The 15,719-nt window shown below is 41.2% G+C and overlaps 1 protein-coding gene across 3 annotated transcripts in view; it reads right to left on the reverse strand.

The window, feature by feature from the left end:
* CRHR2 (corticotropin releasing hormone receptor 2) overlaps positions 1–15,719 on the reverse strand; it is a 152,121-nt gene that overhangs the window by 71,019 nt on the left and 65,383 nt on the right. For all 3 annotated transcript variants that reach the window (XM_077789598.1, XM_077789593.1, XM_021547687.3), the window contains one exon: positions 719–804. In XM_077789598.1, the coding sequence (XP_077645724.1) occupies positions 719–804 (86 nt within the window). The remainder of the gene's footprint in view (positions 1–718; positions 805–15,719) is intronic.

The following is a 15,719-nucleotide window of genomic DNA, read 5'->3' on the forward strand; positions in this document are numbered from 1 at the left end:
TGTGGGGTTGTGTCCCACCACAGCACTCAACACAGGAGAAGAGGAAGAGTATGAAGGGCTTGAAGCCTTAAACTGTGTGAGGGTGAATGTCTATGATGTCTCTGAGACATCTGAAAAGAAAAGGGCTTTGCATAATTCCTCACAGCCCTTCTGAAGGAACTTAATCTCATATGCTAATTTAAATCTGATAACTCTTATATCATGCAAGACTGGTTCAATTTCTTTAAGACAGCTGGGTCCTGAGTCTACTTTTAATGTATTTTTTCTGTTGCTGCCCCTTTACATATTTGCCTAAGGAGAAATGACATTGAGATCTACAAAGGTCAGCTGTTGATGAGATCTCAGAATGGGCAGATATAGGGTGGAATCAGCTGGTTGAACTTATTTTTTAGTGCCAAAGAGGCTTTAGGTCTTATTGTTATTATTGCTAACATTTACTGTAGCAGCTGTAGGCTCTGAACAAAGCTAGGAAAAATCTGCATAAACACATATCATCAGGGACAGAGCGAGATAAAGCATCCTTTTTAAAAAAACATGTGAGCAGGGGATATGGAGAGAGGAGAAGTGATTTGCCTCCATTCACAGGGAGGTTTTGTTGCAGAGGCACAAATGGAATCTCTCCCAGAGGTCCCAAATTAGCACGTTAACCTTAAGTTTAGTTTTGCATTCATTTATGCTGAGAAATGTCATTGAGAAGAATGAAGGGGAAAATACAGACCTTGTCATCCAGAATAGGCTCGCACTGAGAGTAGTTTATCTTGGAAGCCCATGTCCCATTGCCCAGGCATTCTCTGTAGGCATTTCCTGGTACAGACCAAAATAAAAGAGAGATGAACACTCTGTGCTGGACTTGAAAGAGCATAGACATTTCACAGGTTCAAGAAAAGACTGACAGGACAGATTATTTACAAGGCAAATCAACTTATCCCACCTCTGTGATGACTGGAGCAACCCACTCAGAAGAGGAGAAATAAATAACAAACACATCTACAGACAATGAGTATTTAAAGGGATTTATTAATAGTTTTTTCTTACAGAATATGAATTCAGAAGACAGAAAAGGTATGAGAACACTGCAACTGAAACCATTCCTGGTGTTTTCCCAAGGTGCCAGTTCTCACAGATCATAAGTGAAAATCACAAACTACTGAAGCAGAGATATTATGTCCAAATTCAACACCACCCTGCAGGGCTCTGGGAACTAAGAGGGGAGTTCAATTTCTGGCAAGCACTCTCTTCATCCCAAGGAATTCCTAGTGAAAACTGCAGTTTTCCTGTACAAGCCTTCCTCCACTCCTCAAAGGCACATCCAATCCCAAGCAAGAGGTTCTTGGTTTTTTCCATTCTTATTTTGAACTGTTTCTTAGAAACAGGAGAATTAAAATAAAACAGGAAATCCAGAAAGATCCCCAAAGGACCAATACAGGCAACTTCCTGATGGTCTCTTCATGATGTTGTTGCTGCCCTTTACCCAATTTCTTTTTGAGCCTTTGCCATGGTCATTTATTGCAGGAAAATCAAATGGTCCTAAATGTTCTGCTGACACCAGCCTTTGAAAAAGGTCAAGAGTCTTTTGATAATGTGCTTTTGAAAAAGATAAAAAGACTTTTGAAAAGGTTGGCTTCTTACTGAGAAGGGAAGCCAACAAATAACAGTCCCTGCAGATGCTCCAGACAACACCTTATCCACACAGATCACTGAATTTCATATTGCTGGTGTCTAGCTGCACTTTTCCACTGTTTCTTTTTGGAGTGATGAGGCCAAACAAAACAAAACAGTCAGAGTGGGGTTTAGGTGGTAGGATCTGATTTACATCCCTAAAAGCCCTTGCATTTGTCCCCTCCTTTGGCCAGTGCTGGAGCTCCCTGTGCAGAATTATTGCTGATTTTGAGCCTCTGTGGCAAACTCCTGACTCTCCAGATGAGCTGATGCTTAGTCAGATGTTGGGTCCCACTTCTGGGGTACTGCTCATATTAAACGCTTCTTTTATTCATTTAAACCCTTGTTTTACTCATTCTGACTTCATTTTCCCTGTTTGTATCCCTCCAGCTCAGCTGTGGAGAGCACAGACACAATCCACCCTGTGGGATGTACAACCCACACCAGTGCAGCTCTCTGAGCTGTCACAGATCTCCCACATGGTGAGGGTATGAACAGGAGGAGGGAAAATCAAAATCTGAATTTCTCTTTTCCAGCATCTCCTCCAATACCAGACACTTCTCAACACCAGCAGCAAGCAGATCTGATTTCTGGGAAGCTCTCATTCCAAACTCCAGTTGTCATTGCTAATTTATACTCCACAGTAAAGGATTTCCTTTCCTTTCTTCTTTCCTTTCCTTTCCTTTCCTTTCCTTTCCTTTCCTTTCCTTTCCTTTCCTTTCCTTTCCTTTCCTTTCCTTTCCTTTCCTTTCCTTTCCTTTCCTTTCCTTTCCCTTCCCTTCCCTTCCCTTCCCTTCCCTTCCCTTCCCTTCCCTTCCCTTCCCTTCCCTTCCCTTCCCTTCCCTTCCCTTCCCTTCCCTTCCCTTCCCTTCCCTTCCCTTCCCTTCCCTTCCCTTTCCTTTCCTTTCCTTTCCTTTCCTTTCCTTTCCTTTCCTTTCCTTTCCTTTCCTTTCCTTTCCTTTCCTTTCCTTTCCTTTCCTTTCCTTTCCTTTCCTTTCCTTTCCTTTCCTTTCCTTTCCTTTCCTTTCCTTTCCTTTCCTTTCCTTTCCTTTCCTTTCCTTTCCTTTCCTTTCCTTTCCTTTCCTTTCCTTTCCTTCTCTCTCTTTTTCTCCCTCCCTCTCTTTTTTTTTAATGACAAATGCAGCTCCTTTAGCCACTGCTTTAAAGGAGAAAAATCTCATTTATTGGGTGAGGTAAGATCCTCACTGCAGGCATCTGGAGGAAGCAGCTCTTTTTCATGCACTGTGTGCATAAAGACACTGGATTAAGTTCAGTTTTTCTTAATTATTGTCACAAAAAAAAAAAAAAAAAAAGGAAGAAAAAAGGAAGAATCATAATGGAGAACTCCACTGTAGAAACAAACAATGAATACCCAAGAAGAAAAGAATGCTTACATGATCTTTTAACAAGAACTAATAATAAAAAAATGTAGCTATTAGCACTATTTTTTTCCTAGTAGAAAACCAATTGTGTAAAATCTCATTTTCCTAGACAAATGACACACTGAAGAACTCAGCATACTTTCTCTTATAATTTCCCCTTCCTTCCTGATTTTATTCTCAAGAAGGAATACAGGAAATAGAGATTTGGTGATTACAATGTGCTCTGTGTGCACTTGCACTTGTTTATTATATAATAATATATTATTATTGCATAACATAACAATATATTGTTATAGTATGACACAATAAAATATTGTTATTGTAAAAGACAACTGGACAAGGAGATTTAATGTTCATGCAAATGAATAACGAGCAGTAGATGAGTCAGGATGGCACAGGCAGCACTCAGCTTTCATGCACAGAGCTCTTGACACATCATCCAATATTCACTCCTGGGCCTCAGTCTATGGTCTCTTCTCCTACTTAAAAAATGTTGATTTCCTTTTCCTGTAGATTTGTGGCTCTTGGTTTCTTCTGCTTAAGCATCACTCCAGGAGACAGGCAGGGAGGTAAAAGGGAAGTGCCTGAACAGAAAGGAATATCCAGGAGAGCTCAGGGTTTCCAGCTGCCACAGAATGGATTTCAGCCCCTCCAGGCTGCAAATGCATCGTCCTGTTTGCCCCAGGGGCTGACTCAGGGGTGCTGCTCCTTCCACCAGAAAGCCAAGGGCAGCAGGCAGAGCCCAGGCACCAACAGCAGCAGCAGCAACATTCACAGCTCTCCTGGACTCTGAGGTGATGGAAAAGGGTCTCCACGCCTGAAATGCCTCATTCCACATCACAAAAAAAAATCTGAGCATGGCTACAGCAAAGCCTTGGCAGGAATGCAACTGGGATAGCCACTTCTCCCTGACTCCAGCTCTTGGGCAAGTCCAGCTCAGTCTGTTATTTTATAGTCCTTCACAGAATATATCCAGATAAACAATCTAGCACCCACAGGAATGTCTCTTTTTATGCATTTATACCCACACCCCATGCTATAGAGAGCCTGAGCTTTATTCCTAGGGCAGTAGAACCATTTAAGAGCAAGTGAGAAATTCAAGGTGGAGAGCAAAAGCTCTTTGAATGCAGAAGACAATTAGTGTTGCATTGTTGTTTTTTTTGTTGTTTCTGTCAAGGTTGGGATTGAAGTGTTTGAGATGATATATTGTGTTTAGATTTAGATGTTTATTATTTCTTGTTTATATTATAGCTTTATAAGTTGTGAGTTTTATAATATTTTATTGTCTGTTATTTTATAACAGACAAAATACAAATTCCCCCCAATAAATACCACTGACACAGACATAATTAAAAACTTAAACAATAAAAGAGAGTAACGTAAACTCTCCATACTTCAAACAACTACTAAAGAACACTTTCTACAATTATGATCTAGTACCTTATGATTACAGATATATCACCACCAGGATTTTGACAGATTCACAATACATACTATAAAAAAATCAAAAAAAGGAAAACTCTTATCACATTAATAAAGTCTTATATTAGAAACCCAAATAGAAACATTGCATTTATCAAAAAAAAGAACAGACTGTGATAATCACAACTCTGTTTACAGGGCAAACAGGACTTCTAAGAAACTCTGGCATGTTTGTTGTCTCAGTAAAAAGAAGATGATCAACCCAGATTTGAGCCCTACATCAATAATAATGGAAAGTGACTTTCATCTGACATGGAAGAACATGAGAGAAACTCAGAGACTTTTTTTTATTCATTTGAAGGACTCCTCTCACTCTGGTCTTTGGTAAAGGGGGAGACATCCAAACTCTGTTTCCAGTTTTCCCATAACTCTCCTCAGCATCCCTGCAACTCAGCTCCACTATTACCAGATTAATTCTGGGAAAACTTGCATGGGATGAGAGCAGTTTTTCACAAATCAGCTCAAGGACCATTATCCCAAACAGAAATGTGTCTTTTAGACATCTAAACTCACATAAAATGAATTCCACCTCGATTTATTACATTTTATCAACAACACTGCCAGAGACTCTTCTGAAGCGCCCTCAGTGTGTGTCTAAACAGAAAATGGAGCAACAATATACAATATTTGTCATCCCAACTGTCATTTGTCTGCTCCTTAGAATGCACTGATGTATTTTTGCTGTGAGGGTGACAGAACACTGGAACAGGCTGCCCCGGGAGGTTGTGGAGTCTCTCTTTTTGAAGATACTTAAAAACTTTTAAAGACATGCTCCTGGGGAGCTGCAGGTGGATCTCAGCCATCCTGTGGTTCTGTGATTAACTGCATAAATTTATCCTCTGGAACAGCTTTAAAACACACCTCAGGTACAATGCTCTACATCAGTTTATGAGGTAAAACTTAGCCCTTAAATTCATTTCTAGCTGCAGATGATGTTGCATGCCTTGCCCTTAATTTCATTTCTAACTGCAGATGATGGTGCATTTCCGAATGGGGTATGGAAAGGGAAGTGTTTGATGAGTGGTACTTTTTGTATTTTTCTTTTTTTATTGACTCTGTTGAAGAGCACAAAGTCTTTCAGGTAGTGGTAACTCAATATATATGGATTGGCCTGGTGTTTAGACAGAATAAGTCCATTAAAAGCACGACACAAACAGGAGACAGGAGCACTGGGTGAATGCCATTCCCAGTAGGAAGTTCATCACTTCCTCCCAGTCATTAGTGAGTGAAAGACAATTCCAGACACTGCATGCAGGCACTGCCATAATGGATCTTGTCCCTGACAACTGGAACTGAGCTGGTTTTGAAAGAGATTTTATTTGTCTCGCCATGTTTCATGTGGATGACTTTTTGACAAGGTTTACATTTCCAGTTATCATTAAAATGGAAATCTGACTTCTCTGGCTATTTATGCCTTTCATCTCCTGCATTCTACAGAGTGGCCATGGAATCTTGAGCCAAGTTCATCAGCTACTGGAGTGAGAGGGAATAAATAGAAACACAAATAAATAAATAAGACAGCCTGCTAAGCCCTGAGCTGAGGGTATGTGGCTGCCTTGGCAGCTTGCTGATCCATGTTAGCTGTCAGCTGAGCTGAAGTGAAGGGTCCATCCACCAGAAAACCAGAATCCCCACTGAACAGGCTCCCTAAAACACACAGGTTTTTGGGAACTGGGGTTAGGGGTGACTGTGGCACACACAGATGCAATGAGCACTTTTGCAAGAGCACAGTGGGTCATGTCATCCACCTCCCTACCCACAGGACTTGTTCAGTCCAGATTAAAATGTGAAAGCTCCAAGAATTTTCAGTAATTATTCTGTAAAACTGTTACAGACAGTCTGGTAAATCTCTCCACTGTGATTTTTTTTCATTGATATCCTCTACCTACATTTTTTCTTTGCTTTTTAAGACAACTGTTGAACTGGTTTTGCCTCTGACCTAGCTGAGCAATTTGCCAGCCTTTTCAGGGTAGGTTAGTTCTGCATATTTGCCACAGGTGGAGTTCAACCTTGTAATTTCAGAATATCAACTTGCAGCCAGTCTTGTCCACATCTCATCAATCCCTTCCTCCTCTTGCTTCAGGGCACAGCCCAGCAGCCCATGGTGCCCCCAACATGAAGGTGTTGATGCCAGATTTTCCCATGGAAAGGAAGCCCAAGTAAGTGAGGTTTTATTTTAGATATAAATTATAATACTTTCAGTGATATGCTGGTCTGTAAAATCAGAAGAGGCAGTGGAGAAATCCTGCTTTGTTTCAATACCATGATTAAAGCTGGATGCCATCTTCTGAGCTGAATAAAAGGATTTTGAAATGCACACTTTTGGGACAGCAAAAGTCACTTGACAGGTTTGATAAGTGTAAATTGGACCCAGGTTTTACCCCCTGAAGAAAAATTTCAGACACATTCAAAGAACACAGGAGTAAAACAACCGAAAATATTTCAGTGCTAGATGTTGTAGCCCAGGAGTTGCTCACAGCATGGAGCTCAGCTCTGGTGTCTTCCAATGCTGGATTTCATGAGGAATTCAGACCCAGTTTCAAGAATCCTTTTTTTTCAGGGAGTTCTAATCACTGGACCACTTCAAGATTCTCCCAGTGTCTCCTCCTAACAATTTTTATTCATTTAATGTTCAAAATAAGACATTTTGCTTGGTATTAAGCAAAACAAAATTCTCTTGGGTACTTATCCACCATGATCCCCAGCAAATCCAACAGGAACTGCATGATACAAATTCCTCAGATTGGCTGCCCAGATTTCATAGGAGCCTGATCAAATGAGACAGAAAAAAAACCTGTGTTGCATAAGGCACATATCACTTCATGTATAGACTATTCTTAGCCCCTTTTCAAAGTCTCATAAAAACAGCAAGCTTCTAAAAATAGGGGCTGAATCATGGGGCTATAAATTATTTATTCATGTGCCACCCTCCCTCTTTGGTGCTTTATTTTTTTCTGATTGTTGCAGTGACAAGCTCGAGCCAGGTAGGATTCACAAAGCATCAGGACAATTGCTTACTATTTCTAGAAATTGTAAGTGACAGTAGCATATAATTGTGACATCCAGGAGACTGAAAAAAAAAATAAAAACAATCTCTCTTCACATATTTTATTTGTGAATGAGAGATATTCTGACAAAAATAAGGAGAGGCAAGAACAGTTATCCAACTGAAGCTCATTGCTTTGTACATCAGCCAACATCAACTTGAAAGCCAAGAGGCTTTCTCTGGATGTCACAGCTGGGGTTTTTTTGAATTTGTACAGAAGTATAATGCACTTATAGGAGAGTCTTGGAAGGCAGATAAATCGTAATTTAGGCAAGAAATATTCCTCTAGAAAAATATTTCTAAACTCAGCTCTGTCTGGCTCAGCTTGATGTGTCCTCAGGCTTTCAAGCACATTAGAAATGTTGATGAGTTTTCTATTGTTTTCCTTTGCCAAGACATCCTAAAAGGGTTTGCAAGAACCTCCAGCAGCCCAATTATGCTCACTTGCTGCATTGATTTCCCATCTGCTGAAGAGCTCAAGTGATTGACCCAGGTCATAGAACAGGTCAAAAGCAAAGGCAGGAACAGAACCTTTCAGAAGTTTAGAAGTGCTCCAGGCTCCTTCAGAGATTAGAAAAACATTTCACTTGGTCCTAGCTCAAGGCACCCTCTGTTGGACACACAAAGATTGAGGGTACCTGAGGTACTTGGTTCTGTTTGTACAGAGGATCACAGAATATTCTGGGTTGGAAAAAACTCTAAAATGATCCAGTTCCACCCCCTGCCATGGGCAGGGACACCTTCCATTACCCCAAGTTGCTCCAAGCCCTGTCCAGCCTGGCCTTGAACTCTCCTTGGCCCAGGCTGGGGCTCCTGGCAGCAAGCAGTGGCATTAGAAAGATCCCATAGATTAAATTGTGCAGAACTGGCAGAAAAGTGTCTCTTTTCAACCTTGTTCAGTGAAATACCTGCTAATGTAAAACTTCTCACAAAAAATCCCCCACCTTCTATTTGACTTGCTGATCTCCACGTGGTTCACCTCAGGAAACACAATTTCTTGCAATATTTTTCACTCCTTGTGCCTCCAGGGTTAGCAAAAAGTGTTCCATAAAATACAACTTTTTTATAGCAAATACTCTGTTTCTTCACAACTTCATTTTGAATTGTTTCAGGGATGAGGTGTGGGCCCTGACAGGCAAATCCCAAACTTTCCCTTTCCCAATACAATCTCTCCTCAGAAGGATGATTTGGGAATCATCCTGGAAGCTGCCTTCCTCATCCCAAATTGCTTGTATCTCCTGTGATAACCTTCCTATTAATAACTGAATGATAAAAGAATTATTATTCAATCACATAATTATTATCCCCGCATAACATTAACTTCCTTAAGAAATTATTTCATGGCTTGTGATTGAGGAAACTCCTGCTCTGAAATGTCAGGGCTGGGATGTTACAGAAACAGCTGAGGGAAGACAGGAAGGGAAAACCCAGTGAAGAGGCTCAGCAGCACTTGACAAATGCTTGGTTAATCCTGCCTGCAGCCTCCCAAGGCTTTGTGCAGTCTGCAGGAAAAGTTCTGAAACAGCACAACCCCAGGTGTGAGCACACACAGAACCCAAAGGCTTCCAGCTCACACCTCCATGTATCTTTCAGAAGAAAAAAGAAGGAGATTACAAAGCACAGGTTATTTCTCAGGTTATCATTTTTTCCCTTTACCAGGTTTTCAGCGCAAGAAAAAAAAAATAAACAGAGAGAAAAAGCTCAACAAAATATAAAAGTCAAACCAAACTCCCAACCCAAACCTGTTCACTTCTAGCTGAACAGAAACCAGAAATTGTATGACTCCCCAAAACTTTGTTGCAAAATGAAATTCTGGCATTCATGCTGGGTTTATTTCCACACCCAGTCGCTCAAATTAATCTCTTCTGAAGGGCCAGGTGTCCCACACAAAGAAGATGCACAGACATCACTTGTACTTCAGCAAGTCACTGACACTTGGCTTGCTGGAAACTACAAGAACACCCAGGAGAGTCTTTCTTCTTACTTGTCCTGGTCTTATATTGCTCTATACAAAGAAGTTCAATATTAAGAATTTTAGACTCTGATGTCCTGATGCAGATGCTGAGGTGTCAGTGAAGGTTCCAATGTCCTTGCTGCTGCAGAGACATCCAGCACTATTTGAGGTCACCTGCCATGCTCATGGTATCTACTCAATCCAGGTCATTAAACTATACTAAATTCCCAAATTTAAGATAATTAATTGATCCCAAGATTGCAGCCAGCAGAGCTGAGACAGATTCAGCTGATCCATGGCCATTTACTTTATGGAGCAGGGTCGTTCTTCCATTGACCCCACATTGACAACAGGAGGGATTTAATCACCTACAGCAAAGAGAAGCATCTTCCCTCCTAAATTTAGGTGCTTGGGGTAAATAAAACACTGGCTTGCCATTTGATGTGGAACCATCACTTTCTGTTTATTTTAAAGATTTCCCTTGTTTGACTCTGGGTAATGCAATTTTTGATTTAAGGAACAGGCTATCATCCAACGTGTGTTTGCACAGATCATACGCAAATTACTATGAAAGATTCCCCAGCCCAGAACACTTCCACCTGTATGGAGAGGGAACTTCCACCTACACAGCTACCTAAAAAACACACCTGGGAGAGAGGTGTGGTCTAAGAAAGTGTTCTTCCCACTGGCTAGTCCAAGAGTAATTAATTCCATTAATTCTGCCTTTGCTGTAGTGGCAGTGAATTCCTGCAGAGCACCAGGAGGAGGAAAGGCATCACCCAGGGCTGCAGCACCATTTGTTGCTGAGTTGGACAGACCAGGAGAGCACAGAGCCGTGAAACTCCCTCCATAACCCCCTTCTGGAAGGCTGGCAGGGCACAGGCTGCTAATGATGTTTCATCTTTATGGTAGCTGTTTCTTAGATGAAATTCAAAATCCAATTAGTCACCTGACATAATTACTGAATGCACAGGGAGATGGCAGTGATAGTGAGAGGAGTAACTGTACTTTATTACCTGTAGTAAAGCTCTGTGGAAGTGAGAAGCATTAAGATCTGATTAACACAGGAGGGACAGGGAGAAGAGGGGGGCTGGAGGCTGAACTTTAGGACAGATGACTCGAGAAGAAAATTTGCACAACATCTTGAAAGAAAAGAGTGTGTGCCTCCCTTTAGTTCTTGCCTGAGCAAAGTGGGAATGTGGGAAGCAATATTCTCACAGAGCTTTCACTGCCTGGAATTTATGAGTTGCAGTCACAAAAGTAAAGTACAGCAGCTGTAGGAATGGCTCGTGATGGAGCAGAGAGTCAGTGTTCACTGGGAATAATCCTGACCTGCTCTTAGAACTCTGCAAAAATAATGAGAAAGGTAGCTGAGAAAAGGAGGGATGAGAGCAGGTTCCAAAATGCACCCATTCATGTGGTATTTGCCTGGTAAGATTCAAACACATTTTGACAAGGAATTCACATGAAACCTCTGGTCCAGCAGCAGAGGCTGTGAGAGGAAAGCAGCACACAGGAGAGACAGAAAATAAGAGGTGAGAGAAAATATCACACACAACACAGGGAATGAGTTGGGCTAAAAGGCCAGGAGGATCTGCAAAACCTGGTTATTATCCCTGAGTCAGCACTGGGGGTTTGCCTACACCACAGGAACCAAAACAGTTGCTTGGCCCTACAGGGATTTTCTTTGTTAGCTGGTTTTGAGTTGGTTTTGAGTTGGTTTTGGTTTTTTTTTTTTTTTTTTTTTTTTTTTTCCCATTTCAAATCAGATCATACATCCAACATTTCGTAAGAATCCTTGCCTTTTAAAAATCCCAGCCCTAGAGGATGATTCAGACAGGTCCTGTCACACTTGCACATCTTGGGATGTCTGGACAAAAACACAACATGCTCTGCTGTCAGCTCGTGTGTGTGGTTGCCAGGAAGCTCTGTGCCTTCCCCAAGCCTAAATATTCATCAGGAGAAGGCAGGCAAAAAACAGACTTTCTGCAAGACAAAAAAGCCCTGCAAACATCAGACCAGTGACCATTTGCCAGAGCAGCCCCTGCCAGCTTTCATAGCGAAGCCTAATATAGGAACATAAAAATTTCCAGATGCTTCTTGGCAGATCTGAGCCCATTTTGCTGAACCACATTTCCCCTTCTAATAATGTAACTTTAAAAAGGGGATGGGAACGGGCAAGATCTCCCAGTTTCTGTGAAGTGAACCTAAGGTTTCTGAATACAACCCCTTCCCCAACCATATAATTTTACAGGATGAGCAAAATATTCAGCAACATCAAGGGGCTGAATTTTGACTGTGGAGATTGCAGATGTGGGGGTTATAAATAGCTTCTTTAGGCCATCACAGATTAGGTTTGTTTGAGATGAGAAAGTAAAGTCCCTGCAGACACAGGGAAATACAATAATTCCAAGTCTCAAAAACCTTTGACAGACACTAATATTGTTACATTTTCTATGGGCTGTCCCTCCACATAAATTCCTTTTCCCACTGGGTGAAGAATAAGGTCTAAAAACAGCTCTTGCCAGGAGAAAAGCAACACCTACCTCAACTCTTCTTATACAGCCACAATGAGGAACAGGAAATTTGCATGAAATAAATTACAATAAGGAACACTGGGCTTATGAGCTCCAGTTTTGCCTCCCTCTCAGTTTTTGTCTTCCCATCCTTGAAAATAGTGCAAAAAAAATCTATGGAATTAATCACCCAGCACAGCACTGCTATGGGGAACTCAGTGTCCAGAGATGATTTATCTGGTAAGAAGGGCAGCAGAGATGGCTGAGTTTGTAGATAAGTAATTGCTAGGCTGATGATGATACTTGGATTTTAAAGTTCACCAAATGCTTAACCCCCCCAGGCTCCCCTTTCCATACTTTATATTGCTGCTTCCATTGCTGCCTTTTTACACTTTCCAAAAATACAGCATGGAATATGAATCATGTGCCAGTCCTTCCCTCCAGGAGAGCATTTATTGAAGCTTTAAGTGAGATCAGAAACTTGAGAGAAATAATATTTCATATAATGTTTGCTAGTGCTATACAGACACCAGGAAATTTGGTTTGCAAGTGATATCAAAAAGGATGTGAAGAAGTACAAAATTAATTTTGAGAGGGAACTGTGAAGGACCATCTTGTTCTGTAAGGGTTATTTTCAGGCCCATAGCACCTTATCAACCAGAAAAGGCAGATCGGAGATATGACTTTGGTTCTGTGAGGCTGAAATGGGTCTGTCTGCACTGCTCCTGGGTTCTCTGCTTCAGCTCAGCTTCCTAAGACACAAATGATCCTCCACAAGGAGCTGAGTGATCACTTGCTGGCCAGAAAGACTTTGAATAATCTTCTGCAAAAGAGGTGAAGAGGCTGCTCCCCTGCCACCACCTGATTAACACGATGCATCTCTCATTTGGGAAACCTGCTGTTATGTGGGAAGGTGCTTTCTTATCACCTGGTAATTATTGTCTCTTTGGGGGTTTGAAATGGCATGGGAGGGAGAAAGGAAATTTTAAAACCTCTTCTAATTTTACAGCACATAAAATGCTGTCAGCACATGCTGTGACAGTCTAAGAAAAGCATTTCACCAGCTTCACTTCTTGGCTAAACTCCCTGACGAATCTTAAGATCCTGAGCTTATTTCGAGCAGGAATGATGAGTGGGCCATCTCTGAACCATCCCATGTGGTTTTGGGTTCCCTGCAGCCTGGCAAACCTGGTGTGGCAGCTCCAACATCATCACACACATCTTTTAAAATCACATATCTGTGATCTCAGAGCTGTCAGTACCACTCAAACAGCTCTGGGAACTGCAGGAAACGGGGATTCATTCTCCATGCAGTTCCATGATGATAAGGATGTGAAAGGAAAGAATAAATCATCTCACACTGGCACTGAACACCTTGCACACTTTACATGAAGGGCATTAATCTTAGGTTTGTCATATAAATCTCCTCACAGTACAAGAAGGGACAGAACAGCCTTCTCCCCACCCCAAATATTCTAGACCCCTCTCAGAGCACTAAAATAACACCTGCCAATGCTTCAGCTCAGCTCAGCGTTTTCCTCAACATTCTTTCCCCATACTTCACTTCTTCCCTTTTTTCTAAAGCTGATATGAAGATCTTCTCTTCAAATCCAGAAGTGAAGTTTTCAACCCCCAAATTTGCTGGTTTAACCATGCCACAGATTTATGGACCACCCTCCTGGGACATTGTCCTGACATAAACACTGACTCCAGGGATTTGGAAACACCATAATAAATTTGATCTGGACTGAAATTAAACAATAAAAGAGGGAAGCAGGGCAGTCTTATGCCAACACCATCCCTAAAGAAATGCTGCATCCAGCAAGGACATAAGCCAAGAACTGGAGGTGGAGGAGATGTTCCAGGTGTTCCACAGAGGATAAAAGAGTTGGTGATGCTTCAGCACTTCCAAGATTTAGTTTAATGCAGGTAACTGCATGAAGGGCTAGAAGGGAGGATGCTGCAGAAAGCTCCTGTCATTCAGAGCTGGATTTCCTTGCTCCTTCAATACCTGCTGGTTTCTTGCCATGCAAGATGGGCACTAGGATTGGTTGTTTACAGTGACAATGCAGGAAGAGGTTTAGAAACTAGATGGGAAAAAAGGTCTCTTAAAAAAGATTTACCATCTCCTTCAACAAAGAGAGCAATTAGATCAGGTAAAATATGTCTGGAAGTGCTCGTTCACCTCAGAGAAATGTTTAGTGCTCATCATTCACTTCCACTTAGCTGAGACTCTGCCATTTAGACATTTACTGACTTTGGTAACAGATTTTCTCAGATGTTTTCTTATGACAAGAAAAGCTACTGAAAACTCATCCATTACATCTCTTACACTGAGGCAGATTTATCCTAAGTGCCGTTTCCTTTTCAACTACAAAACGAGCTCCCCAAGAGCAAATTGAGTGAGCAATATTTAACCACTGGGTAGTCAAGTGAGGACGCTTAATTGCTATTCTCCTTGGTACCAAACCATAAAACCTTAAATCCCAAACTTGCCACGAACCACTGTGGTGTAGAATACAAAAAAAACAACAACAACAAAAAAAACCCACAAAACAAACAAAAAAAACCCCAAACAAACAAAAAAACCCAACAAAACCTCTACAAACAAGAGAAAAATAAAGATGCTTGAATGGGCAGATGAACTGCTTTGGACTTCAAAGAATCCAAAGTGCACAAAAAAGTGTCTGAAATTTTAACACTTTTCACATTAATTCAGCTTTAGACTTCCTCTGCCAAGTAATAATGAGCTACTGACTTGTGTATCAAACATGGGAAAGGTAATATGGTGATACTAGAGCTGGTTTCTTTGATAGACAAATTAAAAGGTAACTTCAGTTTTTTAAAAGGTAGATTGAAATATTGATTTCATCTGAAGAGCAGTGAATTATGTTTTATGGCAATAAAAGCCTCCTGTGCACATCATAAATGGGCTATAGAGAAGCTACATAATATTTTTGAGAATATGCTAGCTCGACAGTTTAGACCTACTTTCAATTTAATGTGAACATGAAAAAATCTGCAGTGCAACATAAAAGCTCTGCACAAATGTGCATCCAAATCCTCAAGCCTCCCCTCTAAGAAAAATAAGCAATTACTTAACAGTTCCACTGGAAATGCTCATTTTGGACCAGTGCCTCAAGGGATGGAGTAAGTGCTGTTCTTTTAAGCTCTGTTTGTTCTCTTTTTTACCCCATGAATTTTATTTTAAAACAGTGAAATAGGGAAACCCAGCCTGTGTTCCATGTTCCACTGCTCTGTCACCTCCCATTCCCAGAGCAAAGCCAAATGGCAAAGACCTTCTGGAACACCTGCAGATCTTCTTTCAGGAATGCATTTGCCACCCCTGAAGGAATGAAATTCCAGAGGTGGGTCAGACCTTATCCCTAGACAAGATAGGAGGAGAGGAATTAAAAAAAAAAAGGGGGGGAAAAGGCTTTTTAAAAGTAACAAAATGTGATACAAAGGTCCATAGTGCTACATTCTATTTATCTGTTCACAAAATACACCTAAATAATTCTGTAAGCTTCTTCTTTTGCTTGCACTGCAGTGGTGCCTGTCCAAGCCCATCCAAAGAGCCCATCCATCTTCAAGATGAGATAAAAGGCTTTCCTCACCTGCTTTTAGTCACAGAAACAGTTCAGATGTGGAAACCTCTGGGATAATTGCTAAAGATGGAC

The sequence above is a fragment of the Lonchura striata genome, chromosome 1 (assembly GCF_046129695.1).
Source record: "Lonchura striata isolate bLonStr1 chromosome 1, bLonStr1.mat, whole genome shotgun sequence".
Classification (NCBI taxonomy): domain Eukaryota; kingdom Metazoa; phylum Chordata; class Aves; order Passeriformes; family Estrildidae; genus Lonchura; species Lonchura striata.